The sequence below is a fragment of the Portunus trituberculatus genome, chromosome 44 (assembly GCF_017591435.1).
Source record: "Portunus trituberculatus isolate SZX2019 chromosome 44, ASM1759143v1, whole genome shotgun sequence".
In the NCBI taxonomy this organism is placed as follows: Eukaryota; Metazoa; Arthropoda; class Malacostraca; order Decapoda; family Portunidae; genus Portunus; species Portunus trituberculatus.
In genome coordinates, this window is record NC_059298.1 from 28857587 (window position 1) to 28883587 (window position 26001).

At 40.0% G+C, this 26001-nt stretch overlaps 1 protein-coding gene across 1 annotated transcript in view; it reads right to left on the minus strand.

Annotated features, from left to right (window-relative positions):
- LOC123518844 overlaps nucleotides 1–26001 on the minus strand; it is a 200089-nt gene that overhangs the window by 157679 nt on the left and 16409 nt on the right. The window contains 1 exon segment of the mRNA XM_045279883.1: nucleotides 22280–22497. Coding sequence (XP_045135818.1) covers nucleotides 22280–22497 — 218 coding nt within the window.

Here is a 26001-nt window from a genome sequence, read left to right on the forward strand (position 1 = left end):
CTATCTCAAAGCCCATCCTCAAAGAAACCGTTGCCCCGAGTGAGGAAGCCCAACCTACACTCGGACCGTGGACAAGATTCGAACCCGTGCGCTTGGAGACCTCTCGGTCACCAAAGCACGCATGGTTCCACTGTACCAGAAGAAGAAGAAGAGTCAGGTTGGTACAATATTGTTTTTTCAGTGAGTTATGTCTCTTGTTAACCCATACAATACTAAGATGCATTTTTACCTTGACATTTGAAGATGACAAGACGATTTTATGTATTACTTTTAAGCAGATCAAACTGGCCAAGGGCAACAAAAAATGGGGAAAAAAGTCCATTGGGTTGCCAGTTCTCTTAAAGTTCATAAAAGTTGCATTAGGAAGGGTCTATGTAGGTCAGAACATTAATGTCTTCATTATTTCAATCATTTTAACCACATAAGTCTTCATTATTTCAACCATTTTAACCACATAAGTATCTGAAGCTGTACCAAATCACTAAACAGTAACCAGAATAAATATGAAAAAGTGTTATAGTACTGAAGAGGTAAAAGCTGTGGGTCTGAGAGAGAGAGAGAGAGAGAGAGAGAGAGAGAGAGAGAGAGAGAGAGAGAGAGAGAGAGAGAGAGAGAGAAACTGATTCAGATTACAAAGATATCCTTCCCTCCTCTCTTACCCACAACAGACTAAGACCATTAAGGCACCAACACCAAGACGTCTTTTAGTTTCCGGACTCCTTAAATTGTTAAACTGACTGATCAAGGTTAACAAATAAGGAAAAGAGAGAGAAAAAAAGGATATATGAAAGACGAAACCGCTCACCTTAATGCTTCTGGTAAAATAAATGTCGAGGAAATGATAATAAAAGGCAACAGAAAAGAAAATAAACTACGAACTCTCTTCACTCCATCCCCAAAAATATTAAACAGTTGGTAAAAAGGAGAGAAAAGCAGAAAGGAATAAAGAAAAAAACTACTCAGCTTGCGTCCGTCTCTCTCTCTCTCTCTCTCTCTCTCTCTCTCTCTCTCTCTCTCTTGTTTATACATTACTCACAATTAATCTTGGTCATTTTACAGGTTAAAGGTGTATTATGAGTACAGCCTATCCTAAAACCAAACTCTCTCTCTCTCTCTCTCTCTCTCTCTCTCTCTCTCTCTCTCTCTCTCTCTCTCTCCAAACTTGCCGCTGTCCAGCTAAAGCAAACAAAAGGAAAAATTTGAAATGGCAAACGAAAAAGAGAAATAGAATAAAAAAAATGACCTTCAGCTATTCACTTTCCGAAAAAAAAATAGTAAAAGAAAGAAGAAAAAGAAAAAAATATATGGATTAGTAGTTTGAAGATGTACAGGCACGTAACAATGAGGTAACTCTTCACTTTATTGTGTCACGTTCATATAAAAGACCAAGTTGAAAGATTTGATCAGGTTAAAATGTTGGAAATTGTGAAAGTTTAAGTCTTGGTGGTGGTGGTGACGGTGGTGGTGGTGGTGGTGGTGGTGGTGGTGGTGGTGGTGATGGTGGTGGTGGTGGTGGTGGTAATAAAAAAGTAGTAGTAATAGTGATAGTGGCGGTAGTGGTAGTGGTTGTGGTAGTAGTAGTAGTAGTAGTAGTAGTAGTAGTAGTAGTAGTAGTAGTAGTAGTAGTAGTAGTAGTAGAAACTTACTAAACAAAATTATTGGCTATTATTGTTGTTGTTGTTGTTGATGTTGTGGTACTTTCATATGTCTATTACAGTAACTCTCTGCAACGAAAACTACAAAAACAACAACAACAATAACTACTACTACTACTACTACTACTACTACTAACAATAATAATACTAACAACCATAATAAAAACAATAATAATAACAATGAAAATAAAAATAATAACAATAATAATAATCTATTTTTTGGCTCCTACTAAAATCACCAATACTACTCTTCCTTCTCATCCTCCTTGTTTTTTACTACTACCACCACCACCAATACCAGCACCTCCCTCTGCACCACTTATAAAGACAACACTACCACGCTTAACACCAGAAGCAAAACTAACATCTGACCCTGTCAAGATTAGCGAACCCTCCAGCTCTCCTCGTTTCCCGGCTCCTCCTTCGCAACTCTTTCACTCAGCTGAAAGACGAGTGAATGGAATTGTAACCGGAACTAACCTAACTTTAACTCTTACATGACCAAACATAACACTAAATTTAAGATAGGTTAGGTTAGGTTAAAGACAGGGTTAGGTTAGTGTTGGTTAGCTGAGTGAAAAAGCTGCGAAGGAGGAGCATTGATACGAAAAGAGGAGGAGGGTTCGCTATTCTTGACATGATTCCTAACATCCACAACACTCCTGACCCATCCAGTGCTATGACGCGTTTCCATATTCATTCCGCTTACTACCGAGTGATTTTACACACTTTCAGAAACCTATGTGAGGACTAAAATAGTGAACTCTCTTACCATTAACCTTCTGACCTCCACAGACTCTTCCTGATGTGAATAAAATCGTCTAATCATAACCAAACGCGTGGAAAAATGGGGGTAAAAGTATCACACATAAACACAAATACTCGTAGCTAAGACTGAATTGGCTTTCTCTTTATAAGCAGCTATGAATTCAATGAAATTAGGAGGAACGAATGAAACGTGTACCCTTCGCTTGTTAGGAGGAAATCTAGCTTTAATCTAATTAATTAAGTGGCTGCATAATGAGATGTAGTAAATGAACAGAGAGAGAGAGAGAGAGAGAGAGAGAGAGAGAGAGAGAGAGAGAGAAAACATGTGTGTGTGTGTGTGTGTGTGTGTGTGTGTGTGTGTGTGTGTGTGTGTGTGTGTGTGTGTGTGTGTGTGTGTGTGTGTGTGTGTGTGTGTGTGTGTGTGTGTGTGTGCGTGAGTTTCGCTGTTTGATCTGCTGCAGTCTCTGACGAGACAGCCGGACGTTACCCTACGGAATGAGCTCAGGGTAACGTCTGGCTGTCTCGTCAGAGACTGCATCAGATCACACACACACACACACACACACACTCTCTCTCTCTCTCTCTCTCTCTCTCTCTCTCTCTCTCTCTCTCTCTCTCTCTCTCTCTCTCTCTCTCTCTCTCTCTCTCTCTCTCTCTCTCTCTCTCTCTCTCTGTGTGTGTGTGTGTGTGTGTGTGTGTGTGTGTGTGTGTGTGTGTGTGTGTGTGTGTGTGTGTGTGTGTGTGTGTGTGTGTGTGTAAAGTAAAGTAAAGTAAAGTAAAGTTTATAGCCATTTCCTGACATGTACATATATTGGTTAAACAGATGTGTTCATTGGCATGGTGTATCGAGCCAAGGCTCCCTGATACACGGAGTTACTAGACTATGTGGTGACTCTCTTGGAAGACTTCACTTGGCAATATATTTATGGAAATACAAGAATAAGTCATATTTCACCCAACCACGTTCACGCTATACATACATACGAACACATTACTTATATAAATACTTGTGCGTACATACACATATATGTATATATATATATATATATATATATATATATATATATATATATATATATATATATATATATATATATATATATATATATATATATATATATATATATATCCTGAATAATTTATATCCAGCTTTAAAGTAAATTTATCATACAATACAAATAAATGATGGACTGCAAGCTGCTAGTTATAAACATCTAAGGAAATGTTCTTTGGTTTTTCTTTTAAACTGAAAGTAACTGATACTAGTAATATCTTTTATATCAGGAGGCAAGGAATTCCATAGCTGTGGACCAAAGTAAAATATGCTGTGCTTGAATAACTGTGTGCGGAATTGCGGGCACTCCAAATTCAAGTTCCCACCTCTTGTTGCATACGGTGAATCTACACATTTAAATAGGTTATTATTTGGATATCTTTTAATGAATTTGAAGATGGAGAAAAGGACAAAACACTTATGAATATCGAAGAAATTCAATAGTTTATGATTAGAAAAAACTGTGGATGTTGAGTCGAATTTACCCATAAAAAATATACATCGCAAAATTTTTTTTTATTATTTTTAATCTATTTATGAAAGACGGCCAAGTGCAGGCCCAAACTGAGACACAATAAATAAAATAAGGATAGCAGAGTGTATAGTAAATACTCAGTAGGGCTTCAGTTGTGAGTTGATTCCGTATCTTGTACAATATCCCACACATCCTAGACAGTTTCATGCATACATTATCAATATGAATATTCCAATTAAGGTTATCATCAATAAATACACCTAAAATTTTATTTGAGTGACACATTGCAGAGTTTGACTTTCAAGAAGTATTGGTTGGATATGATTTTTTACTGACCGATTTTGGAAAAAAATATAATTAGTTTTACTTATATTGAGTGTTAGTTTGTTATGTTTTATCCATTGATTTATTAAATGTAGTTCTGAGGTCATGTTTGAGTGTAGAGTGTGTATGTCCTTGTCTTTCGTAAGCAAGTTTATGTCGTCTGCATACAGAGTGAAAGTAACTTTTGAGCTGGATTTGATTATATCATTTATATAAATAAGAAAAGGTGTGTGTGTGTGTGTGTGTGTGTGTGTGTGTGTGTGTGTGTGTGTGTGTGTGTGTGTGTGTGTGTGTGTGTGTGTGTGTGTGTGTGTGTGTGTGTGTGTGTGTGTGTGTGTGTGTGTGTGTGTGTGTGTGTGTGTGTGTGTGTGTGTGTGTGTGTGTGTGTGTGAGGCGAGAAGCTGCAGGCGGCGGGTGTCTAGTGTGGGAGGCAGCAGGTTAGTGGAGGAGGCGAGGAGGCGTGCATGTGAAAAATGAAAATGAAATGAAATAAACAAGGATGATGAGAATTAAGCGTGGGAGGAAACAGGTGGTGGAGAGAGAGAGAGAGAGAGAGAGAGAGAGAGAGAGAGAGAGAGAGAGAGAGAGAGAGAGAGAGAGAGAGAGAGAGAGAGAGAGAGAGAGAGAGAGAGAGAGAGAGAGAGAGAGAGAGAGAGAGAGAGAGAGAGAGAGAGAGAGAGAGAGAGAGTTATCATCATTGCAACAGGTAGTGCCTTTCATATACAGGTAAAGTTTTCATTGCATATTTTTACCTTACAAAGTTATTCCATTTTTTTTTTGTATTACCACTTTCCATACAATTTTAATCTTTCCTCGTTATTATCATCATTCTCGTCGCCATTATTCATTTACTAATTACAAGTATTACGACAAACGCTAAATGTTTTAATAAGAGCTTTTTACATGTCATTCTTCCCCGCTTAAACTTGCGTGTTAAGCTTTTTTTTTTTCGCTCACCACAGCCACCACCACCACTATTAACACCACCACCAGGCCTGCTAATTAATTTTCCTTGCTCCTAACGCACATTAATAAATTCTTCTTTGCCATCACCACAGCGCCGTAAAGCAACAAAATTAGTCTTGCTTGAAGGGAGCTGCTTTGCCGGGGTCTTCGTGAAAACTTTAAAAATCACCACAATCTTTTTTTCTGACCCTTGGATTCCTGAACCACGCAGGCGATGAGATGGCTTGACTTTTCTCTCCTCCTTCTTCGTGCCTCGATTTCATGACCTTGTTTTAAGTTTTCCCTCTTATCAACACGACATGAACAGAGCATTTTTTCTCTCTGTTTCCGTCTGTCTGTCTGTCTGTCTGTGTCTGTTTGTATCTGTGTCTGTCTGTCTGTCTGTCTGTCTGTCTGTCTGTCTGTCTCTCTCTCTCTCTCTCTCTCTCTCTCTCTCTCTCTCTCTCTCTCTCTCTCTCTCTCTCTCTCTCTCTCTCTCTCTCTCTCTCTCTCTCTCTCTCTCATCAAATCTACATTACTAATTGCTTCACTCAACAACAACATTCATTTCATTCCTTCCTCATCCATCAACATTATCTTTGACATTTCTTCCTTATTCATCACCAGTGTTTACATTATTCGTTTTCTTTAGTCACAGCAATATAATTACTTCCTTAGCACGTCAACGACACCCAAATCGCTCCTTTCCACACTCCCCAACATTATCATTACTTAAGAAACATTTGACAAGTAAGTTAGCCATCACGAACTTGAGTGTAGCTTAATAATACGAGTATAAGTGTTCTTTCTAGATTACACATGGATAATGTGTGTGATTCACTTCTTGCATGCCACGAGGGGCCATGATCTGCAGTAAAGCTTGCTTCATAACGTCCTCTACTGCAGAGAGAATACTGCGCCTCCATCACACCATCTTGAGGGTTAAGATTTACGCTGCTGTGCTTAAACGTTTTCTTTTCTCATTATAGAGTAGTGTTCAAAACGACCACAAAAATTATACATCGTGTTCTTGAAGTGCCTCATCTCACTAACGATGCAGAATCTTTGTTAAACTATCACTAGAATCAAGAAAACATCTTTGAGAGCCTAAATATCTCCTATTAGGACTTAGATGATCAAATAAGGTTATCAGTGCATGCATTAGAATCATAAAAAAAACATCTTTGAAAACCTGAGTAACGGTGGTGAAATATCTAGTACAGCTTATTAGTGCCTGAAGAGTGAATGTTGGATGATGCATGTAGTAAATCTTTAAGTTTCATAAGAATCACGAAAACTTAGAAAACACCACTGACATCCATCACATGAACAAACATCTGGTAAAGCTTCCCAGTGCATGTGATTTAACTTCATGCTTCTTGGAATTGCCCTAGCTCATTAAAAAGTGGAATAACAAGGCATTAACAGTTAAGGAGTTAAGGTAGAGGTGGGCGAGTTATGGCAAGCCCTTACTGAAATACTATAAAGCGCAGGCTGATGAGAGATTGCCAGCGGGTTATGAGGATATTACCGCCGAGGGAGACATTATGGGGGCCCTTGAAATGTGAGTATTAAAAGCGCCATAAACATCGCGGCTTAACGCCCAGCTCGCCTGTAAGGGATGGCAGCAGGTCAGCTTTTCGTCAGCCTCCCGTCAGCCTCGCATCACCTGCTAAGCGAAGGGAGTGAGTCATTGAATTATGGCACCGCAACAACGAGGTCACATGTCGCCAGTGAGTGATGAGTGAACCCACTTTGTAAAGATGAGCAAATAAATGTTGTGATTCATTACTGAGTTTATATGTTATCATTACTGACGCCGCCGGTGTGGGGTGCAGTGAAAAAAATCCTCCCTCCCCCCCCATCTCTCTCTCTCTCTCTCTCTCTCTCTTGCTACAGCGGGATAGTAGCTCCAGAACAAGACAAGGGCACAAGGACTACAACCACCGCCACACACATACACACAGCGAGGAGTGCACAGGAAGGCGCCCGTCACATCCCGCCACCACCGCTGCAGGAAAGACAACTACTGCCACCAGAACTCCTCGTACGATTACTACCTTAGCGCAAGACGAAGCTGCCCAAGAGACCTGCGATTCCCGGCAAGATGAGCGCGTGCCACAGATGGAGGACGTGTAGAAGAGTAGCGGCAGTGGCGGTGAGTGAGGTGGCGGTGGTGGCGACAATAGTAACAGTAAGCAAAGTAAAAATGATACGCTGATACGACACTGCGAGCTAAGAAATACCCCGCCAGGACGCCTCCTCCTCCTCCTCCTCCTCCTCCTCCTCCTCCTCCTCCTCCTCCTCCTCCTCCTCCTCCTCCTTCTCCTCCACCTTACCTTTTTAGTTGCCTCATTTTCATTCATATGTTTCATCATGATTCTAATATCCTCCTCTGCCTTTACCTCCTCACCCTGCCTGGCCCTGACTTCAATCCATCTCACTCACTGGATTTTTTTCCCCTTTCATTTTTCTATCATATATTTTGGACCTTTTTGCTTTTGAATTAATCTTTTCTTACAGTGTTTCCCCCGGTTCCTTCACCCTTCCCCTCCTCAGCCACTTTAATCTATCTTTCCTCCCCTTCTCTACCGTTCCTGCTGGCTTCATCTCTCCGCCACGGCCTCCTTCGCCTCCCCTCACCAGGCTATACACGTTTCCATTAGTGCAGACTCACAACCTCGCCTCCTCCTCCTCCTTCCTCCTCCTACGTAGTGACCAAAAGTAAAAATTCCTGCACACCATCTCAAATATTTCAAGATAACGATTACTATGATGGCTCTAATGGTGGATTGCTAGAGAGGTACAACTGTTAATCAGGAGGAGGAAAAATATGGCCACTCCTATTCGTATTATTCTCATCATCTGTATGTATTAATACGCTCTAACCTCTTTCATTTGTTCCTTCGTGTCTCCTTGTCCTTTACACCTCCTCTTGCCTTGATTCTCTTTCTACACTTCTTTCTTTCCTCCTCCTCCTCTTCTTCCTCCTTCTTCTCCTCCTCCTCCTCCTCCTCCTCCATCTCCTCCTCGTCCTCCTCCTCCTCCTCCAAGAGTTGTGACAGTGACAGAGAAAGAAATGGTTAAGTGATAGAATTTAATAAAGAAAAGACTGTGAAAGAGAGAGAGAGAGAGAGAGAGAGAGAGAAAGAGAGAGAGAGAGAGAGAGAGAGAGAGAGAGAGAGAGAGAGAGAGAGAGAGAGAGAGAGAGAGAGAGAGAGAGAGAGAGAGAGAGAGAGAGAGAGAGAGAGAGAGAGAGAGAGAGAGAGAGAGAGAGAGAGAGAGAGAGAGAGAGAGAGAGAGAGAGAGAGAGAGAGAGAGAGAGAGAGAGAGAGAGAGAGAGAGAGAGAGAGATGGAAGCAAGTCCTCTACGCCTCCATCCTTTCTTCCTTCTTCTACTCCTCCTCCTCCTCCTCCTCCTCCTCCTCCTCCTCCTCCTCCTCCCCTTCTTCTCAAGTTTGCATATTAAACAATGAAATAATCAAACTATAACACAATACATTATTTGGTGGTCTCGCTATCTGTTATTATTATTATTATTATTATTATTATTATTATTATTATTATCATTATTATTATTATTATTATTATTATCATTATTATTATTATTATTATTATTATTATTATTATTATTATTATTATTATTATTATTATTATTATTATTATTATTATTATTATTATTATTATTATTATTATTATTATTATTATTATTATTTTTATTATTGTTATCATTATTATTATTATTATTATTATTATTATTATTATTATCATTATTGTTATTAATAGCAGTAGTAGTGGTGGTAGTGGTGTAGTGGTGGTAGTAGGTGGTGGTGGTGGTAGTGGTGGTGGTGTGGTGGTGGTGGTGGTGGTGGTGGTGGTGGTGGTGGTGGTGGTGGTAGTAGTAGTAGTAGTAGTAGTAGTAGTAGTGGTAGTAGTAGTAGTGGTAGTAGTAGTAGTAGTAGTAGTAGTAGTAGTAGTAGTAGTAGTGGTGGTGGTGGTGGTGGTGGTGGTGGTGGTGGTGGTGGTGGTGGTGGTAATAACAGCAGTACAAAAAGAACAAGAATAAGAAAAACAAAAAAGAAAATTAACTGCAACATCACCACCACCAACACCACCACTACTATCACCACCACCACCACCACCAAAACCAACAACAACAACAACAGTAACAAAAACACCAACAAATACACTCCAGCAGCTCCCACGCATCCAACACCGTCTATCCTGCTTTCAATAGCCACCTCGGCATTGCAAAAACAGCTTGTTAAGTCCCGCCAAGAAGGGTGAGAGCGGTAAGGAAATCGGATTGCCACTGTGTTATGTTACGGAGGGCGACTCTCCAGCATGTTTTGGGCGTCGCGGCAAAAACACCAGGACTCCCTATGAAAACACGCGGTTGAGGAAGTTTAAGAGAGACGTCAGCGGCGGAGTAAACAGGAAAGATGGAATTATAAGACAGCTATGATGACTTGTGGGTTTTTTCTTGCAGTTTTTGATGTTGGTTTATTCTTATGCCACTTTCAGGAGCAATTTGATGTGGAGGGATGCATATTTCTTGCTGCTATGGAGGGAGGTGTCAAGCCAGCTGCTCCCTAATTTTGGATAACCCTTCTTACCTTTTAGAGAACCAGCAGCAAGTGGGCCTTTTTTTTTTTTTAACATTATGCTGGCCTTGGCTTGTCTTCTTTCCTAAATAAAAAAAAAATATTCAGATACACTTCTCTCTCTCTCTCTCTCTCTCTCTCTCTCTCTCTCTCTCTCTCTCTCTCTCTCTCTCTCTCTCTCTCTCTCTCTCTCACCACGACCAATTTCAAAGACCACATAGACGATTAGCCGAGTTTTAAAGAGTATTTGTCTTCTCCATAATGCAGAAAACCTGTTAACATGTCACTAGCATTACAGAAACACCCTTAAAAACCAGTGCCACTTCAACTAGACCTTAGAAAATAGTGGAGGTGAGGCGCAGAAGTATTTCAGATTATGGGACTGTGTTGCTCTAAAGTCTTCTGGTAGCTTGTCTTGTTTTTTATTGTTATGTTAATGTAACTCTTTCATGAATGCTGTGATGTCGAGAGAGGAGAATTCCAGGGTGTCACGTAACGGGTAAAAACACTAAATCACGAACTGACTTCCAGGGACATTAGATTAAAGACAAGGACACTCACGGATACTAATATTTTTTTTTAGGTAAGAGAAAAACTGGCCATGGGGAAGAAAAATAAACATAAAACATAAAAGGTCCACTGAGATACTACTCCCCGAACATGGTCGAGAGAGTAGACCAACAGAATGGGATGGATGTCTTGAAATCTTCTTACAAATGTGGTAAAACGGCATGATTTCCTTCCACAGCGAGAGTAGCTGTACAACATGAAAAAAAGTATTAAAACAGCCTATAATCAGGGAAACATATGCCAAAAACCAATGAAAGCTTAAAAGAAAAGAACCACACTACAGAAACCCAACCCACAAACACAGGTCACCACTTTTCGTCTCATCAACTCTCCTCCTCTGACTGACTATCTTCATCCTCTTTCTCACCACCGGAATGTTGCATTTCTTACTATCTTCTACCTCTATTTTCATGCTGACTGCTCTTCTGGTCTAACTGCTTTCTTCTTCCTCTCACTCTTACTCTGTCCAACTCCCTAATGCAAGAGTTATCCAGTACTCTCAATCATGCATACCTTTCTCTGTAAACTCTGGAACTCCCTACCTGTTTCTGTATTTCCAACTTCCTATGACTTGACTTCATTTAAGATTGAAGTTTCAAGATATTTCCCTTTCTCTCTCGAACCTGCAAGGTGGCTGACAACTTAGTGGGCCTTTTTTATTTCGTTTAATGTTGTCCTTGGCCAGCTTCCTCCTTCAGATAGCCACGAAAAAAAACGAACAGGAGGCAAGCACCCAAACACACAGCGCGCTGCACAGTCACCGCCTGCCACACACTGTAAATCTTTGCTCCTCACGCACATGTCGTAATGTGGTGGCCTAAACTGACTGCCCTCGCATTTTTTAGCCGCTTATCAACCCGCAGCAGTGATGAGGAACCCCGAAATACATCAGGCGATCAAAAATAACCGGCGCTGGTGGTGAGTGGAGGCAGCGTGAGATGAATAGCGGGCGTCATAAAATTACCTTCATTTTCAACACGCGCCTTTAACTAAATCGCCGCGCGTGAATGGAACCTTGGCCGAGTCCACAAATCATTTTCCAGGACCAGTCACTGCTTCATTGGATCACGCGAGGATGGAGAGGATGAAGAGGATGAAGGGGAGGAGGAGCAAGAGGAGGAGGAGGAGGAGGAGGAGGAGGAGGAGGAGGAAGAGGAGAAGGAGGAGGAGAAAAAAAAGAGGAGATCGTGAAGGAGAAGGAGAAGGAGAAGGAGAAGAAGAAGAAGAAGAAGAAGAAGAAGAAGAAGAAGAAGAAGAAGAAGAAGAAGAAGAAGAAGAAGAAGAAGAAGAAGAAGAAGAAGAAGGAGAACAAGAAGAAGAAGAAGAAGAAGAAGAAGAAGAAGAAGAAGAAGAAGAAGAAGAAGAAGAAGAAGAAGAAGAAGAAGAAGAAGAAGAAGAAGAAGAAGAAGAAGAAGAGAAGAAGAAGGAGGAGGAGGAGGAAGGAGAAGAAAGATAACTAAAACAAGAGCTTTTTTTCTCTACACAAACGACAACAATAACAACAACAACAGCAACAACAACAACAGCAACAACAACAACAGAAACAGCAACAACGACAAGAACGGCAACGACAAGATGAAGAAAAGAAGCAAAAAAGAAGAAAAGAAAAGAAAACGAAATAATGACAACGATGAAGGATTAGGCAAAAAAAAAAAAAAAAAAAGAAAAATAAGACGGGAGAAAAAAAATTGGGGAGAGAAGAAGGGAAAGAGAAGAAGAGAAAGAGAGATGATAGCGATGAAATAAGAGGGAGATGAAAAAAGAGATGATAAAAGGGAGAAATAAAGATAAAACGAGAGAAAATGATAAAAGCAAAAAAAAAAAAAAAAAGACGAGAAAAGAAAAAAAAAAAAAAAATTGGGGTCGAGAGGGATTCGAACCATAACTCACACAAAATTTGCTTCATTCTGGATTTCACTCACACAATTACTTAACCCCTTCAGTACCAGGACGCAATTTCCTTTTCATCCTGGTCACTATTTGGCGATTTTACACAGCTTCAGAATCTGATGTGGGGATTAAAATAGCGAAGACTTTGGACCAATAATCTTCTCAACTCCACAAACCCTTCAAAAAGCAAATAAAATCGTCTAATTAACCCTAAAATTCAAGGTAAAAAAGGCGTCTCAGTATCGAAGGGGATATACGTCCAGTCCAGCGCTTTCCCTGATAGAAACTCTCGTGACGCACCGCTGACGTCACCACGCGCACCGTTTACTACCGCTCTCTTTACCCTTGTCTCGCCACGCACCAAAAACCAAACAAGAGTAAAAATGAATAAAAAAAGACAAAAAGGCAGTGTTCCCACGAATATGAAACAAAATCGTTCTATTCCTCGAGTTTATTGTCACGATTTTCACAATATTCTTGAGTGTTGAGAGAGAGAGATGAGAGAGAGAGAGAGAGAGAGAGAGAGAGAGAGAGAGAGAGAGAGAAATCCCAGCCACCTTCTCAAGACGCCTCCTAATCTTATTACACATGAACCAGTGCAATTCATCATCCTCACTTGTTTCTGGAATTCTCTCTCTCTCTCTCTCTCTCTCTCTCTCTCTCTCTCTCTCTGTCTCTCTCTCTTTCTGAGTCTTTCTTCCTTCCCTTCAAAACTAAATCCCTCTGAGCCTTCCTCGTTTCTAGTGTACGTGAGAAAATACACACACACACACACACACACACACACACACACACACACACACACACACACACACACACACCTGCTTTTTCACATATCTTCGACTCTGTGTGTGTGTGTGTGTGTGTGTGTGTGTGTGTGTGTGTGTGTGTGTGTGTGTGTGTGTGTGTGTGTGTGTGTGTGTGTAAGAGGGTGAAGGATAGGGGTAATAAAACAAAAAAAACAATAACAACAATAAGAACAACAATAACAAAAGAAGAAGAAGAAGAAGAAAAAGAAGAAGAAGAAGAAGAAGAAGAAGAAGAAAGAAGAAAGAAGAAAGAAGAAAGAAGAAGAAGAAGAAGGAGAAGAAGAAGAAGAAGATAATAATGATAAAGATAATAATGATGACGAAGATGATGAATAAGTACAAAAACAACTGCAGAATAAGAAAACGTGGAACATGAAAGAAAAATGAGAAGCAATGAAGTAAACACACGAGGCTGGAAAATATGTACCTTGTGTTTAGGGCCTGTCTGTCTGTCTGTCTGTCTGTCTGTCTGTCTGTATGTATGTATGTATGTACCCCCACACTCGTTCGCGTCTTGAAGGAATGAAACAATGAAAACGGGACGGAAAAATAAAGAAAAATGGAGATGAGTAGAAAAAAAAAACTAATGGGAATGAAAAATACAAACCAAAAAACGCACATTAAAAAAAAAAAAAAAAAATGAAAAGTCGAAAAATATGAAGGAGATAAAAAGAGAAAAAGGCTCAGAAGACAAATAAGGGAGAGTATTTTTCTTCTCTATTTTTTTCCTTTTCATTTTTCATCTTTCCCTTTAGACAAGAATTTTTCACAGAGGAATCATCAAAGGCACACGTCCTATTTATACCATACCATTTTCTCCTCTCGCTTCTCCCTCTCTCCAGCGGCGCGGCGGCTTCCCACTGATAAATATGAAGGTAATGAAGCGTATATATCCACACACGCGCACAGAACACTTCAGAGCCCATCCACACAGCAAACTTTCATAACTACACGCTCTCAGAACACCTTCACACCATCACAGAACCCAGCCACACAGCAAACAGTCATACTAACACACGCACGCAGTACACAATTTTAAATCCTAGTCACACAGCAAACAGTCATACTAACACACGCACGTAGTACACAATTTTAAGTCCTAGTCACACGGTAAGCGTTCATAACTACACACGCGCGCAGTACACAATTTTAAGTCCTAGTCACACGGTAAGCGTTCATACCTACACATGCGCGCAGTTACGTTTCCCTTTGTGTCTCATAACATAAGGATCAGTCACTTCCTGCCCTCTAAAGACAACTCTTCCTTCACACAATACTGCATGCATCTAACTACACATACATTCTTCATGGAAAAAAAAAAAAAGACTTCTATATCATTCTTGAAGTTCCCGTCTGACTACATATCTTGTTTGGGAACCGGCATCTCAGTGGGCCTTTTTTCTTTTTTTTATTTTCAGTTTTTGTTGCCCTTTACCGGTTATTCTTCTTACATTAGAAAAAATATTCATACTTACAAAAGCGCGCAAAATACCATCACATAATTCAGTCACACAGCAAACGTTTTTACCCTCAAACAGTTCTGCGTGTCTTATCTGCAAAACCTTTACCGGGATGTCGGGAAAGTGCAAGAGTTTTAAGGGAGTTTTCATGTTTCAGGGAGGAGATTAAAAGTATGTATACCTTTAAAAACACCTTCTAATTACCTCTGCAGCCCAAAGTGTTTAACCTCTTCAGTACCAGGACGCGCTTTCCTTGTATTCTATTTATTATTTGGCGATTGTATACAGCTTCAGAAACTTATGTGTGGATTAAAATGGAAGACTTCGGCTATTAATCTTCTCATTTCTATAGACTCTTGGTAATGTAAATATAATCGTGTAACGTACCCAAAACTCATGATAAAATGCGTCTCAGTACTTAGAGAGTTAAGAATACGGGACTTTAAAATACCAGCGAGGACAGATTACTTCAATTCAACCTACGACGATGTAACGCGTTTTGTTTGCTATACAAGGTGCCACTACTGTTGGGCTTTCAGATTGCTCATAGATTTGCCTCCCACTGACGGTACGGAATTCTTGGTAAGTCTTTCACCGGCATTTGTGACATCTTCCTTTAGACAACAACCCCTCTGACACGTTTTTCTTGCGTTACAGCCGCCGTCAGACAATCAGTTAGCTAGAAATCGTAATATCTATTCTTGCTATTATTTTTCAACTCGTTATTTCTTGCAGATGAGTATAAAGATTTCTTGCATTGATATGAGTGTTAATTGTTGCACATTGTGGATGAAAATACTACCAAGAACCCCAAAAATCTTCTACCGTTTCACTGAACAAGACTTTCTTTGTTCCTCTCAGCTTTATTCTGTTCAACTCTCTAATGCGAGAGTTAACCAGTAATCTCAATCACTCATATCTTTCTCTGGTAAACTCTGGAGCTCTCTGTCTGCTTCGTATTTCCATCTTCCTACAACTTGACTTTTCTTAAGAGGGAGTTTTCAAGACATTTATCACTTTCTTTCGGCTGACTCAATGACCTATAAGAGGACTAGCAATTAAGTGGGCCTTTTATTATTTCTTTTTGCCCTTGGCCAGTTTCCCTCTCTTCCCCCAAAAAACACAATATTTCTTCTACAAACTGGTGCAAGGATTTATATATTTTTTTGGTTGCAAGGAAATTGGTACAAAAATTCTTCTTTAAGACATTCATTACTGAGAAACATTTTTACCGTTATTTTTAGGTATTAGTAGACGACATTATTGACATTAGAAAGGGACTTTGGAGGTCAGAAGATTAATGACCAGAGCCTTCACTATTTCAATCTCCACATAAATTTCTGAAGCTGTATAAAATCACGAATTGGTAAGCAGAATGAATATCAAAATACGTCTTGGCACTGAAGGGGATTAGTTAAACTTTCACTACAGTCATGAAAACACACCTAAGAAATACGCCTCGACCTTGACAACGGCATGTTAATCCCCTTAGTACCAGGACACGTTTTCATATTCATTCTGCATACCATTTAACGATTTTATACAGCTTTAGTAACTTATGTGAGAGGTTAAAAATAGTGAAGACTTTGGCCATCGATCATCTGACCTCCATAGACCCTTCCTAATGTCAGTAATACCTTCTAATCATACCCAAAACTCAAGGTAAAACTGCGTCTCTCTCTCTCTCTCTCTCTCTCTCTCTCTCTCTCTCTCTCTCTCTCTCTCTCTCTCCCTAAGAAAGGATATTCAATGGACATGTTTTGACGTGTTACTTGTCAAGACGAATGAAAAGGAGACAAACTTTTCCTTCCCTTGTCTTGGTAAAACTGGAGAGAGAGAGAGAGAGAGAGAGAGAGAGAGAGAGAGAGAGAGAGAGAGAGAGAGAGAGAGAGAGAGAGAGAGAGAGAGAGAGAGAGAGAGAGAGAGAGAGAGAGAGAGAGAGAGAGAGAGAGAGAGAGAGAGAGAGAGAGAGAGAGAGAGAGAGAGAGAGAGAGAGAGAGAGAGAAAGAAATGCGTTAGAGAAAGACAGGATGAAGGGATAAAGAGAGAGAGAGAGAAAAAAGATAAAGGATGAAGAAAGAAAGAAAAGAAAAAGAAAAAAGAAAAAGAAAAGGAAATACAATGCTATGAAGAGAGAGAGAGAGAGAGAGAGAGAGAGAGAGAGAGAGAGAGAGAGAGAGAGAGAGAGAGAGAGAGAGAGAGAGAGAGCAGCAGAAAATCAACCCATGAGAGAGAAGAAATCAAAAGCAAAATGGGGAATGAAGGAGAAAAGTAACTCTCTCTCTCTCTCTCTCTCTCTCTCTCTCTCTCTCTCTCTCTGGAATATTTGGTGACGAAATGTTTATGAAGTTTTGTGCATAATTCAACACTCCACCAGTCTATCTATCCAACTGTCCGTGTCTCTGTCTGTCTTTCTATTTATCTAACTGTCCATCAACAAGAGAGAGAGAGAGAGAGAGAGAGAGAGAGAGAGAGAGAGAGAGAGAGAGAGAGAGAGAGAATTTGAAAAGGCAGTGAGCAAGCATGTCACTTTTGAGAAGAGCAAATATCATCTCTCTCTCTCTCTCTCTCTCTCTCTCTCTCTCTCTCTCTCTCTCTCTCTCTACTTCTCTCTCCTTCATCCTCTCTCTCTCTCTCTCTCTCTCTCTCTCTCTCTCTCTCTCTCTCTCTACAACACACCAGAAAGCACAGAATCGAGAGATATTGCTCTTTGCTCTAACCCGAGTCTGTTTCACGAGCCCTTTCCTGAACTCTCTCTCCTTCCCTCTTTCCCTCCCTCGCTTCGTTCTCTCCTCTTGTCTCTCTCTCTCTCTCTCTGTAAAGGAGGAACCAGGGAAGAATGGAGGTGGACAGGAAGGATTACTGACTAATATCTGAGTAACCTGCCTTGTTTTCTCGTATTTTCTTCTCATTCACCTACTTTTCATTTTATTGTGTCGATATTTGATGGGTTTCAGTCTCAAGAGTATAGAATGTTAGAGTAATGTGTGTTTAATGTGATCGTGTCCTCAAAAATGTTGATTGAATGGGTCGTGTGTTTTTGACAAGAAGAAAACTTATTTGGGTGTGAGTTTCTATCATGGTTAATTGTCTAGTGGTGATGACTTGCTTGCTTCTAGTCATCTGTTGAAAGTTGTAGTAGTAGTGGGAGTGGTAGTAGTAGTGGTAGTAGTAGTAGTGGTGTAGTAGTGGTGGTAGTGGTGGTGGTAGTGGTGGTAGGTGGTGGTGGTGGTGTGTGGTGGTGGTGGTGGTGGTGGTGGTGGTGGTGGTGGTGGTGGTGGTGGTGGTGGTGGTGGTGGTGGTGGTGGTGGTGGTGGTGGTGGTGGTGGTGGTGGTAGTAGTAGTAGTAGTAGTAATAGTAATAGCAGTAAAAGTAGCAAGAATAACAACAGCAACAGAAGTAGCAGCAGAAACAACACTAGTAACAGCGTAATAGTAGTAGTAGTAGTAGTAGTAGTAATCAACGCAGCAACAATAAGAACAACAATAGTAGCAGCAACAACACTAGTAACAGCAATGATAAGGATTACCACGAGACATTGAGATTACTGAAACACCACCACAAAAAAAAAGAAGAAAAATAAATAAATCGATAAATAAAAAAATGAAAAAATAAAGACTACAATAACAACAACAACAACAACAGCAACAACAACAAGAGCACCCCTCCCCCCTACACACGTCCCATTCATGTCACGTTTGCTGAGGGGCTGGTGGGGATCAACACGCGAGGCGATCGGGCGTGTGCTAGGTAAACGTACACACGAGAGGCGAGTCATTGACCTGGTCCCGGGGCGGCTGGCTCAGGGCTGATCACGAGGGTTAGCGCTGCCCTCACTGCGACTGTTGATGGTGCTCCTCTTGTTGCATAATAGTAGTGGTGGTGGTGGTGGTGGTGGTGGTGGTGGTGGTGGTGATAGTGGTGGTGGTAGCAGTAGTAGTATTAGTTGTCGCTTTTTTTTTTTTGTTGTTGTTATTGATGTTTTTTGTTATTATTGTTATGATTTTGTTTTTATTATTGTTGTTGTTGTTGTTGATTTTGTTGTTGTTGTTGTTGTTCTTGTTTTTGTTTTTATCGTTGTTGTTGTTATTGTGTGTTGTTGTTGTTATTGTTGTTGTAATGTTGGCTGTGGAAACGTTGTAGTAGTGGTAAGGTAAGGGAAAAGTAGTAGTAGTAGTAGTAGTAGTAGTAGTAGTAGTAGTAGTAGTAGTAGTAGCAATAATAGTAGCAGTAGCAGTAGTAGTAACACCAACAATAACAATAGTATGGGTATCAGCACAGTAAGAAAACTATGTGAGTGAAACGCACGCAACACACGGCAACAGAGCCAAACACAGCAGCGGTGGCAGCGTAGCAAGGTTTTCCGAGGCAGCGGTTTGCATAACAGGACACCTTACACGCACACATTGCACGTAACGAGGCGAAGCGGAGGGAAGGCCTTGTGGGCACACCATGACGAGAGATAAGGCAGCGCGCTAGTGTGTACAAAGAGGGAAGTAGCCTTATTGGAGAGAAGGGAATCAATTTTCCTTTATGAACTGTACAAAGACTAATAATTGAAAGATTAATCGTGTGTCTCTCTTTTCAGACCTTTGATATAGAATAAAGGACGTATTCGTGAACATTCCAGCGCCTTTTCTCGTTTTTTTTCTCTCTTATGCGCTAGTTAAAATTACAGACAATAATAGAAGACTAATCGTGTGTTCTCTCTTTCCGACTTTTGAAGATATACATTAATTAAAGAAGGTATTCATAAACATTCCAGCGTCTTGTCTTGTCTTTTTTTTTTCATCATTTGCTAGTGAAAGTTACAGACACTAGTTGAAAGATTAATCATGTGTTCTCGCTTTTCAGCTTTTTGAAGATATACATTAAAGAAGACATTCATAAACATTCCAGCGTCTTTTCTCGTCCATTTTTTTTTTTAATCTATCATGCTCTCACACAAGTTATCAAGACCTTAAAGAACGCATTCATGATTCCACTGACAGCTTAACTATCAATCAGCACCGCCAGTAAAAAAATCAATATCAACATCAACTGGATTAATGACTTTACAAACATGATGACGGTGGTGAGGTCAGATGAATTGAAGAAGAAACATTTGATTAACCTCTTCAGTACCACGACGCGTTTCCATTTTCATACTGGTAACTATTTGGTGGTTTTATACAGCTTCAGAAACATATGTGGGGATTAAAATAGTGAAGACTGTGGCCATTAATCTTTTAACTACCATAGACCCTTCCTAATGTAAATAAAATCGTCTAATTATACCCAAAACTCATGGTAAAAATGCGTTCCATTACTGAAAGGGTTAAGTCAGGTCAGATATAAGATGAGATGATGAGATAAGATAAAGGAAGGATGTTGGTTATGGTGAAATAAGGAAATATTAATTAGATGAGATATAATGTGACTGACTGACTTATATCCTGGTTTAGTTAGGCAAAATGATGCGAGGTGGTGAAATAAGCGAAGGTAGTAAACACTGGTAGAGGAAAGAATGTTTTATATGAGGTATGATTGAGTGACTGACTGACTGTCTGTTCTAGTCTAGTTAATTAAGCAAGATAAGGTAAGGTAAGGAGAAATAAGGTAGTGGGATAACATATGGGAAGTGAGTTAACCGCTTTTTACCTTGAGATTTGTGTACGATTAGACCATTTTATTGACATTAGGAAGGGTGTATGGAAGTCAGAACGTTAATGGTCACAGTCTTCAGTAATTCAATCCCACACATAAGTTATTCAAGCTGTGTAAAATCACCAAATACTAAGCAGAATGAATATGGAAACACGTCATGGTACTCAGGGGGTTAACTAGAGTAAGAAGATAAGAAATGACTTGACTAACTGTCTTGGTCTCATTTTGTCACCTGCTCGCGACACAAACATTTTAAGAACTTTGAAAATCTATCCAGTCAGTCTCCGTTGTCCTGTTTATCACATCTTCAAGTCCTCAACAACTCACACAATTAAGGGAGTATTCTTTCCTTTCCTGGACATGACAGAGAGCTTAGTGACAGGGGATCAATAGTAGTGTTGAGGTGTCGGTGGCCACGCCCAGCTCGGATGTATGGCACAAGGGAGGTGGTATGGCGGGAAGAGGCTTGGTAGTAAGTGTGGCCTTTGAACTAGAGTGACACGTTATTAATGATGATGATGGGGGTAGGAACGGTGGGAGGTGGTGGTGGTAGTAGTAGTAGTAGTAGTAGTAGTAGTAGTAGTAGTAGTAGTAGTAGCAGTAGCAGTAGCAGTAGCAGTAGCAGTAGCAGTAGCAGTAGCAGTAGCAGTAGTAAAGTAGTTGTAGTAGTAGTAAAGTAGTCCATCATTATTCGTTTCGAGTAGAATAATCTCGCCACCACAATTCAACGCACCAAAGTACCAGTGATACATAAACTTCCTTCCATAATGGACTCAATAAGCTGATGTAAGCCAGTGGGGTAGGTTTCCCTGATTAACTTCTGCACTATTTAGCATGAAAAGTTTTAAACACACCTCTCATTACTCCAAAACAAGAGGTACAGAGAGAGAGAGAGAGAGAGAGAGAGAGAGAGAGAGAGAGAGAGAGAGAGAGAGAGAGAGAGAGAGAGAGAGAGAAATATTTAGCTATTACCTTATTTTTATCTATTCATTAACTTACCTTATTCATTTATTTATCTATTCTTTTTTTTGTTATGCATATACAGCTTGTGTTAAGAAGATACTTACGTTGCGTCATCTAATACAAACGGGTGACATGAGCAAATACTTTCACAAGAGGAAAACACTGTGCAATAACTGGGCTATGACTTTCCTGCCTCCCTATCAAGCCTCATGAAGTACTCTGGTGCACGTTTAGAGCATAATTATTTACACCACAGCAGGAAAAAAATACTTTGATTATAAAAACATGAGCAACTGTCCCGCCTTATGAAGCCTCACGCAACGGCTTGGTGTATGTTCAGAGCAATAACTTCAAAAGACACTTTGAACCCCGTCAGTACTGGGACACACATTTACTTTGAGTTTTGTGTATGATTAGACCATATTATTGACATTAAGAAGGGTCTATGAAGGTCGAAAGATTAATGGCCAGAGTCTTCACAATTTTAGTCCCCATATAACTTGCGGAAGTTGTATAAATTCACAAAATAGCAAGCAAATTGAATATGAAAACGCGTCACAGTAGTCAAGGGGTTAACATTTAACAGTGTAGAAGCTGTTCAAATCTTTCAATGCGTATGAGTTGGAATTTTATTCAACAGTCGGGCTTCTGATTAGGAGACAAACATTACATTGCAATCAATCCTTTAGATGATATTACGTAACTACATGCTATTTACACTTCACCTTCCTATTTTATTGGAGAAAATTTAACCAAAGGCACTAAATATTTCAGCTATTCAATCATTCTTTTTTCCTCCAGTTAAGTCTCTCAGTGTTAGATCCGTATTCAGAAACGGTTTACTCTCTCACCACGACTAATTTCCAAGGTCACTGGGATGATAAGCGTGGTTTTCAAAAGTTTTTTCTCATGTTAATAAAGTAGAAATCTTGTCAATCTGCATCTAAAACAGTAAAAATACGTTATAAACTCATGTAAGTTTGGGTAAAGCCTCTTGAAATAGTGGAGGTAAAGCACAGAAGTGTTTTATAGTACAAGCATAATAAAAAAAACTAACCAGACCATTTTACGAGCTTGAAAAGAACCACAACTACATCAACACTAGCAACACTCACGGTAACAAAGTCGTAATCCTTCTCGGTGTCGAAATGCAAGAAGGCCGCGGCGAGGACGTGGGCTGCAGGGGCTCGAATCACCCAAGTACAGCGCACCGAGGTTGGATAGTACTGGTAGGGGCGCCATGTGTTGGTGTGTGCGTCCCAGTTCACCTCGGGGAAGGCCACGTTAAGGGAGCTGTTACTGGGACCCAGATACAGAGGGGTGCCGTCACACTCTGTAAGGGAAGAGGAAGTTGTTAGAGTGGAAATTGTTGTTGTCTTGTCACAGAAGAAAAGGAATTAATGAACCCCTTCAGTAGCACGACACGTTTTCATATTCATTTTGCTTACTATCTGGTGACTTTATGCAGCTTCAGAAACTTACGACTGGATTAGAATATTGAAGACTCTGGCCATTAAACTTTTGACCTCCATTGACCCTTTCCTAATGTAAGTAAAATCGTCTAATCACACCCAAAACTCAAGCTAAAAATGCATCTAAGTACTAAAGGGGTTAAAGCAATAATAAGAATAGTAAGGTGTTAACTTTTCACTTAGTTTTATTAATAGGAAATTCAAAAACTCAAGAACAGGCTCAAAGGTAAATCTTAAAGAAAATCGCAGAGGTAAATCTTTGCTAACTCGCCATTAACAGCCTTGCTTTGACCACTTTGAGTTGGTGGAGTGAAAAGATACGTCAAGTTGAGGAAGGAATGATGGTGGCAGATAAATGATGCTGAAAGGAAAAGCTTAATGAATGAAAGGAGATCTGAGAATGTAAAATAAGAAAGATAGGAAGAGGAAACACAAGAGAAAGAAAGAAGGAAAACTGTTAGATGCTTTTCCCTGTGTTCTAAAGAGCTTTCTTAGTTTTCCTTTTTTCCAGTGCTCAATAACTCTTCTTAATGTTCTTTCCCTTCCTAATTAATCCATCTTTCCAGGCTTTTCCATTTGGTCATATCACCTTTCCATTATTGTTTTCTTTCTCCTTCTCCAATCCCGTCTCACTCACTGTCTTCTAAAATTTTTCTCTAACTTAGAAATAATGCTGCTGTTACTACTACTACTACCACTAATATTGCTACTAGTATTGCTTTCACACCACTATCACTGCTAATACTACAGCCTCCATACCACTATCACTGCTATTTTTACTTGCTATTTTTCATTTCTATCTTCATCATCAAAATCTTTCTCTTACTTAAAAACAATGCTGCCGTTACTACTACTATCACTGCTACTAGTACTGCTTTCACACCACTATCACTACTAATACTACTGCCTCCACATCACTATTACTGCCATTTTTACTTGCTTTTATGATTCTTTATCTCCACCATCATAGCCATCATCACCCTTTCATATTTTCACCTTTCTCCTCCTCTCTCTCTCTCTCTCTCTCTCTCTCTTTCTCTCCCTCGTCTTCCCGATATAACTCAAAAAAAGATAAAAAATCACACCACATTACCTCTGACATTTATCTAACACTCCCCAATTCACTTTTTCCCTTGACCTTATCACTGCTCTGCCTTTCCTCCCTTTCTTCCTCCCTGTCTATATGTCCTTCTGCCAGGCGCCCTCCAGGTCAAAGGTCGGCGGTGAAAGGTTATACGTTCAGCCCTCTCCCATTTGGCTCCTGGGCGACCCTACTCACCCATTAAGAGGGAGGGAGGGAGGGCAAAAAGATGGACAAGATTCTATGCTTCACTCTCGGAATTGGTAAGGGAAGGAGAGGTGGAATAATGGGATTGGCAGAGTTAGCCCAGCGATTAAGTGAGTGGACAGGGCGCGGAGGAGGGACAGCGCTCGCCAGTACAAGGGAGAGGAAGGGAAAAGACAAGGCTGGTGAATGAAGGAGATAAAGAAAAGAATAAGTGGAAAGAGGCTAGGAGTAGAATAAGGAAGTGAAAAAGGAGAGGACAACTGAAGGGTGGGACACAGCAAAACAGCAAAAGGGAGAGAAGGAAGGAAAAAGACAAGGCTGGTGAAACGAGATGAAAAAAAAAAAGAATGGTAAGTGAAAAGAGGCCAAGAGTAGAATAAGGAAGTAAAATGAAAAGAAAATGAAAAAATTGAAAGATGGCACAGCAAACAGGAGAAGGAAAAGAGAAAAAGGAAAAAGACAAAGCTGGTGAAATAAGGAGATAAAAAGGAATGGAAAGTGAAAAAAGGCCAAAAGTAGAATAAAGAAGCGAAAGAGAAAAGAAGTGATGGAAATTTAGAGGACATTACAAAAAAAAAAAGGAAGAGCAGGAAGACAAAAGGAACGATGAGGAATGAAGAAAAAGGAAGAATAAAATATATTAATAATAAGAAATGGAGAAAAAAGAAGAGAAACGATGATTAATTGTCCAAAGGGAATATAAAAAATAGAAGAGGGGAGAAATAAATGAATAAGAGAGAGAGAGAGAGAGAGAGAGAGAGAGAGAGAGAGAGAGAGAGAGAGAGATAATGGAGGATGAGGCAACAAGAGAGCCAAGGTCTGCTCTGAATGAAACGAGAGGTAGGGAGAGGGAGGAAAGAGGAGGGAGGAAGGAAGAGGGAGGAGGGAGAAAGAGAGGGAGAGAGAGAGGAGAGAGATTAGAGGCAAGGGCAGAGGGGAGGAGCAGCGGGACCCAAGAGATGTACTACTATTAATAACCAGACCGACGTTATTCTCTAAGGATCTGGGAAGTTTTAGGAATAATAGATGTAATAAATCCTACATTACCAATAGACTTGTCCTCTCAAATACTAAACCTTCTCAGTACCATGACACGTTTTCATATTGATTCTGTTTACTACTTACTGATTTTACACAGCTTCAGAAACTTATGTGGGGATGAAAATAGTGAAGATTCTGGCCACTAATCTTCTAACCTCCATAAATCCTTCCTAATGTCAATAAAATCGTCTAACCATACCCAAAATTCAAGGTAAAAATGCTCCCCAGTACTGAAGGGGTAAAACGCTTTATTTTACTATATTTTAACAGGTTTTACTGGAAGTTATTCGTATTTTCCAGGGTGTTTGTATGACTTTGGTGGTAATTTGACAAGGATTCGTCATCACTAATAGGAAAACCATAGGAAAAATCACACTAATCACTATAGCCTTCTAAAATTACTACTTTTGATAAAATAATGTGTTTAGGAAGGAAGTGAGGGAAAAAATGAAGGAAGAACTAAAGCAAGAGAAACAGAGGGAAGAAAATAAAACATAGAGGGAAAATAAAAAAGAAATATGAATGAATGAAAAAAAACAGATGAAGACAAAGTAAATAAAAAAAAATAATAACCTTTACTGAGAAGAAGATAGAAGTAACTATAGAAAGAACATAACTGACACTCGTATATATAAAAATGCACAAAATGACTAACGCACAAACAGACAGACAGACAAAAGAAACAGGTCCTTGTAAACACAATCATTAATAATTAGAAGATAAATAATGACATTCAATTACGCTGATGGATGGAAGGACAGCACACACACACACACACACACACACACACACACACACACACACACACACACACACACACACACACACACACACACACACACACAGATAAACAGATAGACAGGCAGACAGACAGGCAGGCAAACAGACAGTCAGACAGACAGACACACAGACAGACACACAGACATACAGACAGACACACAGACAAACAGACAGACACACATACACACAGACAGACACACAGACACACAGACAGACAGACAGACACACACACACACACACACACACACACACACAC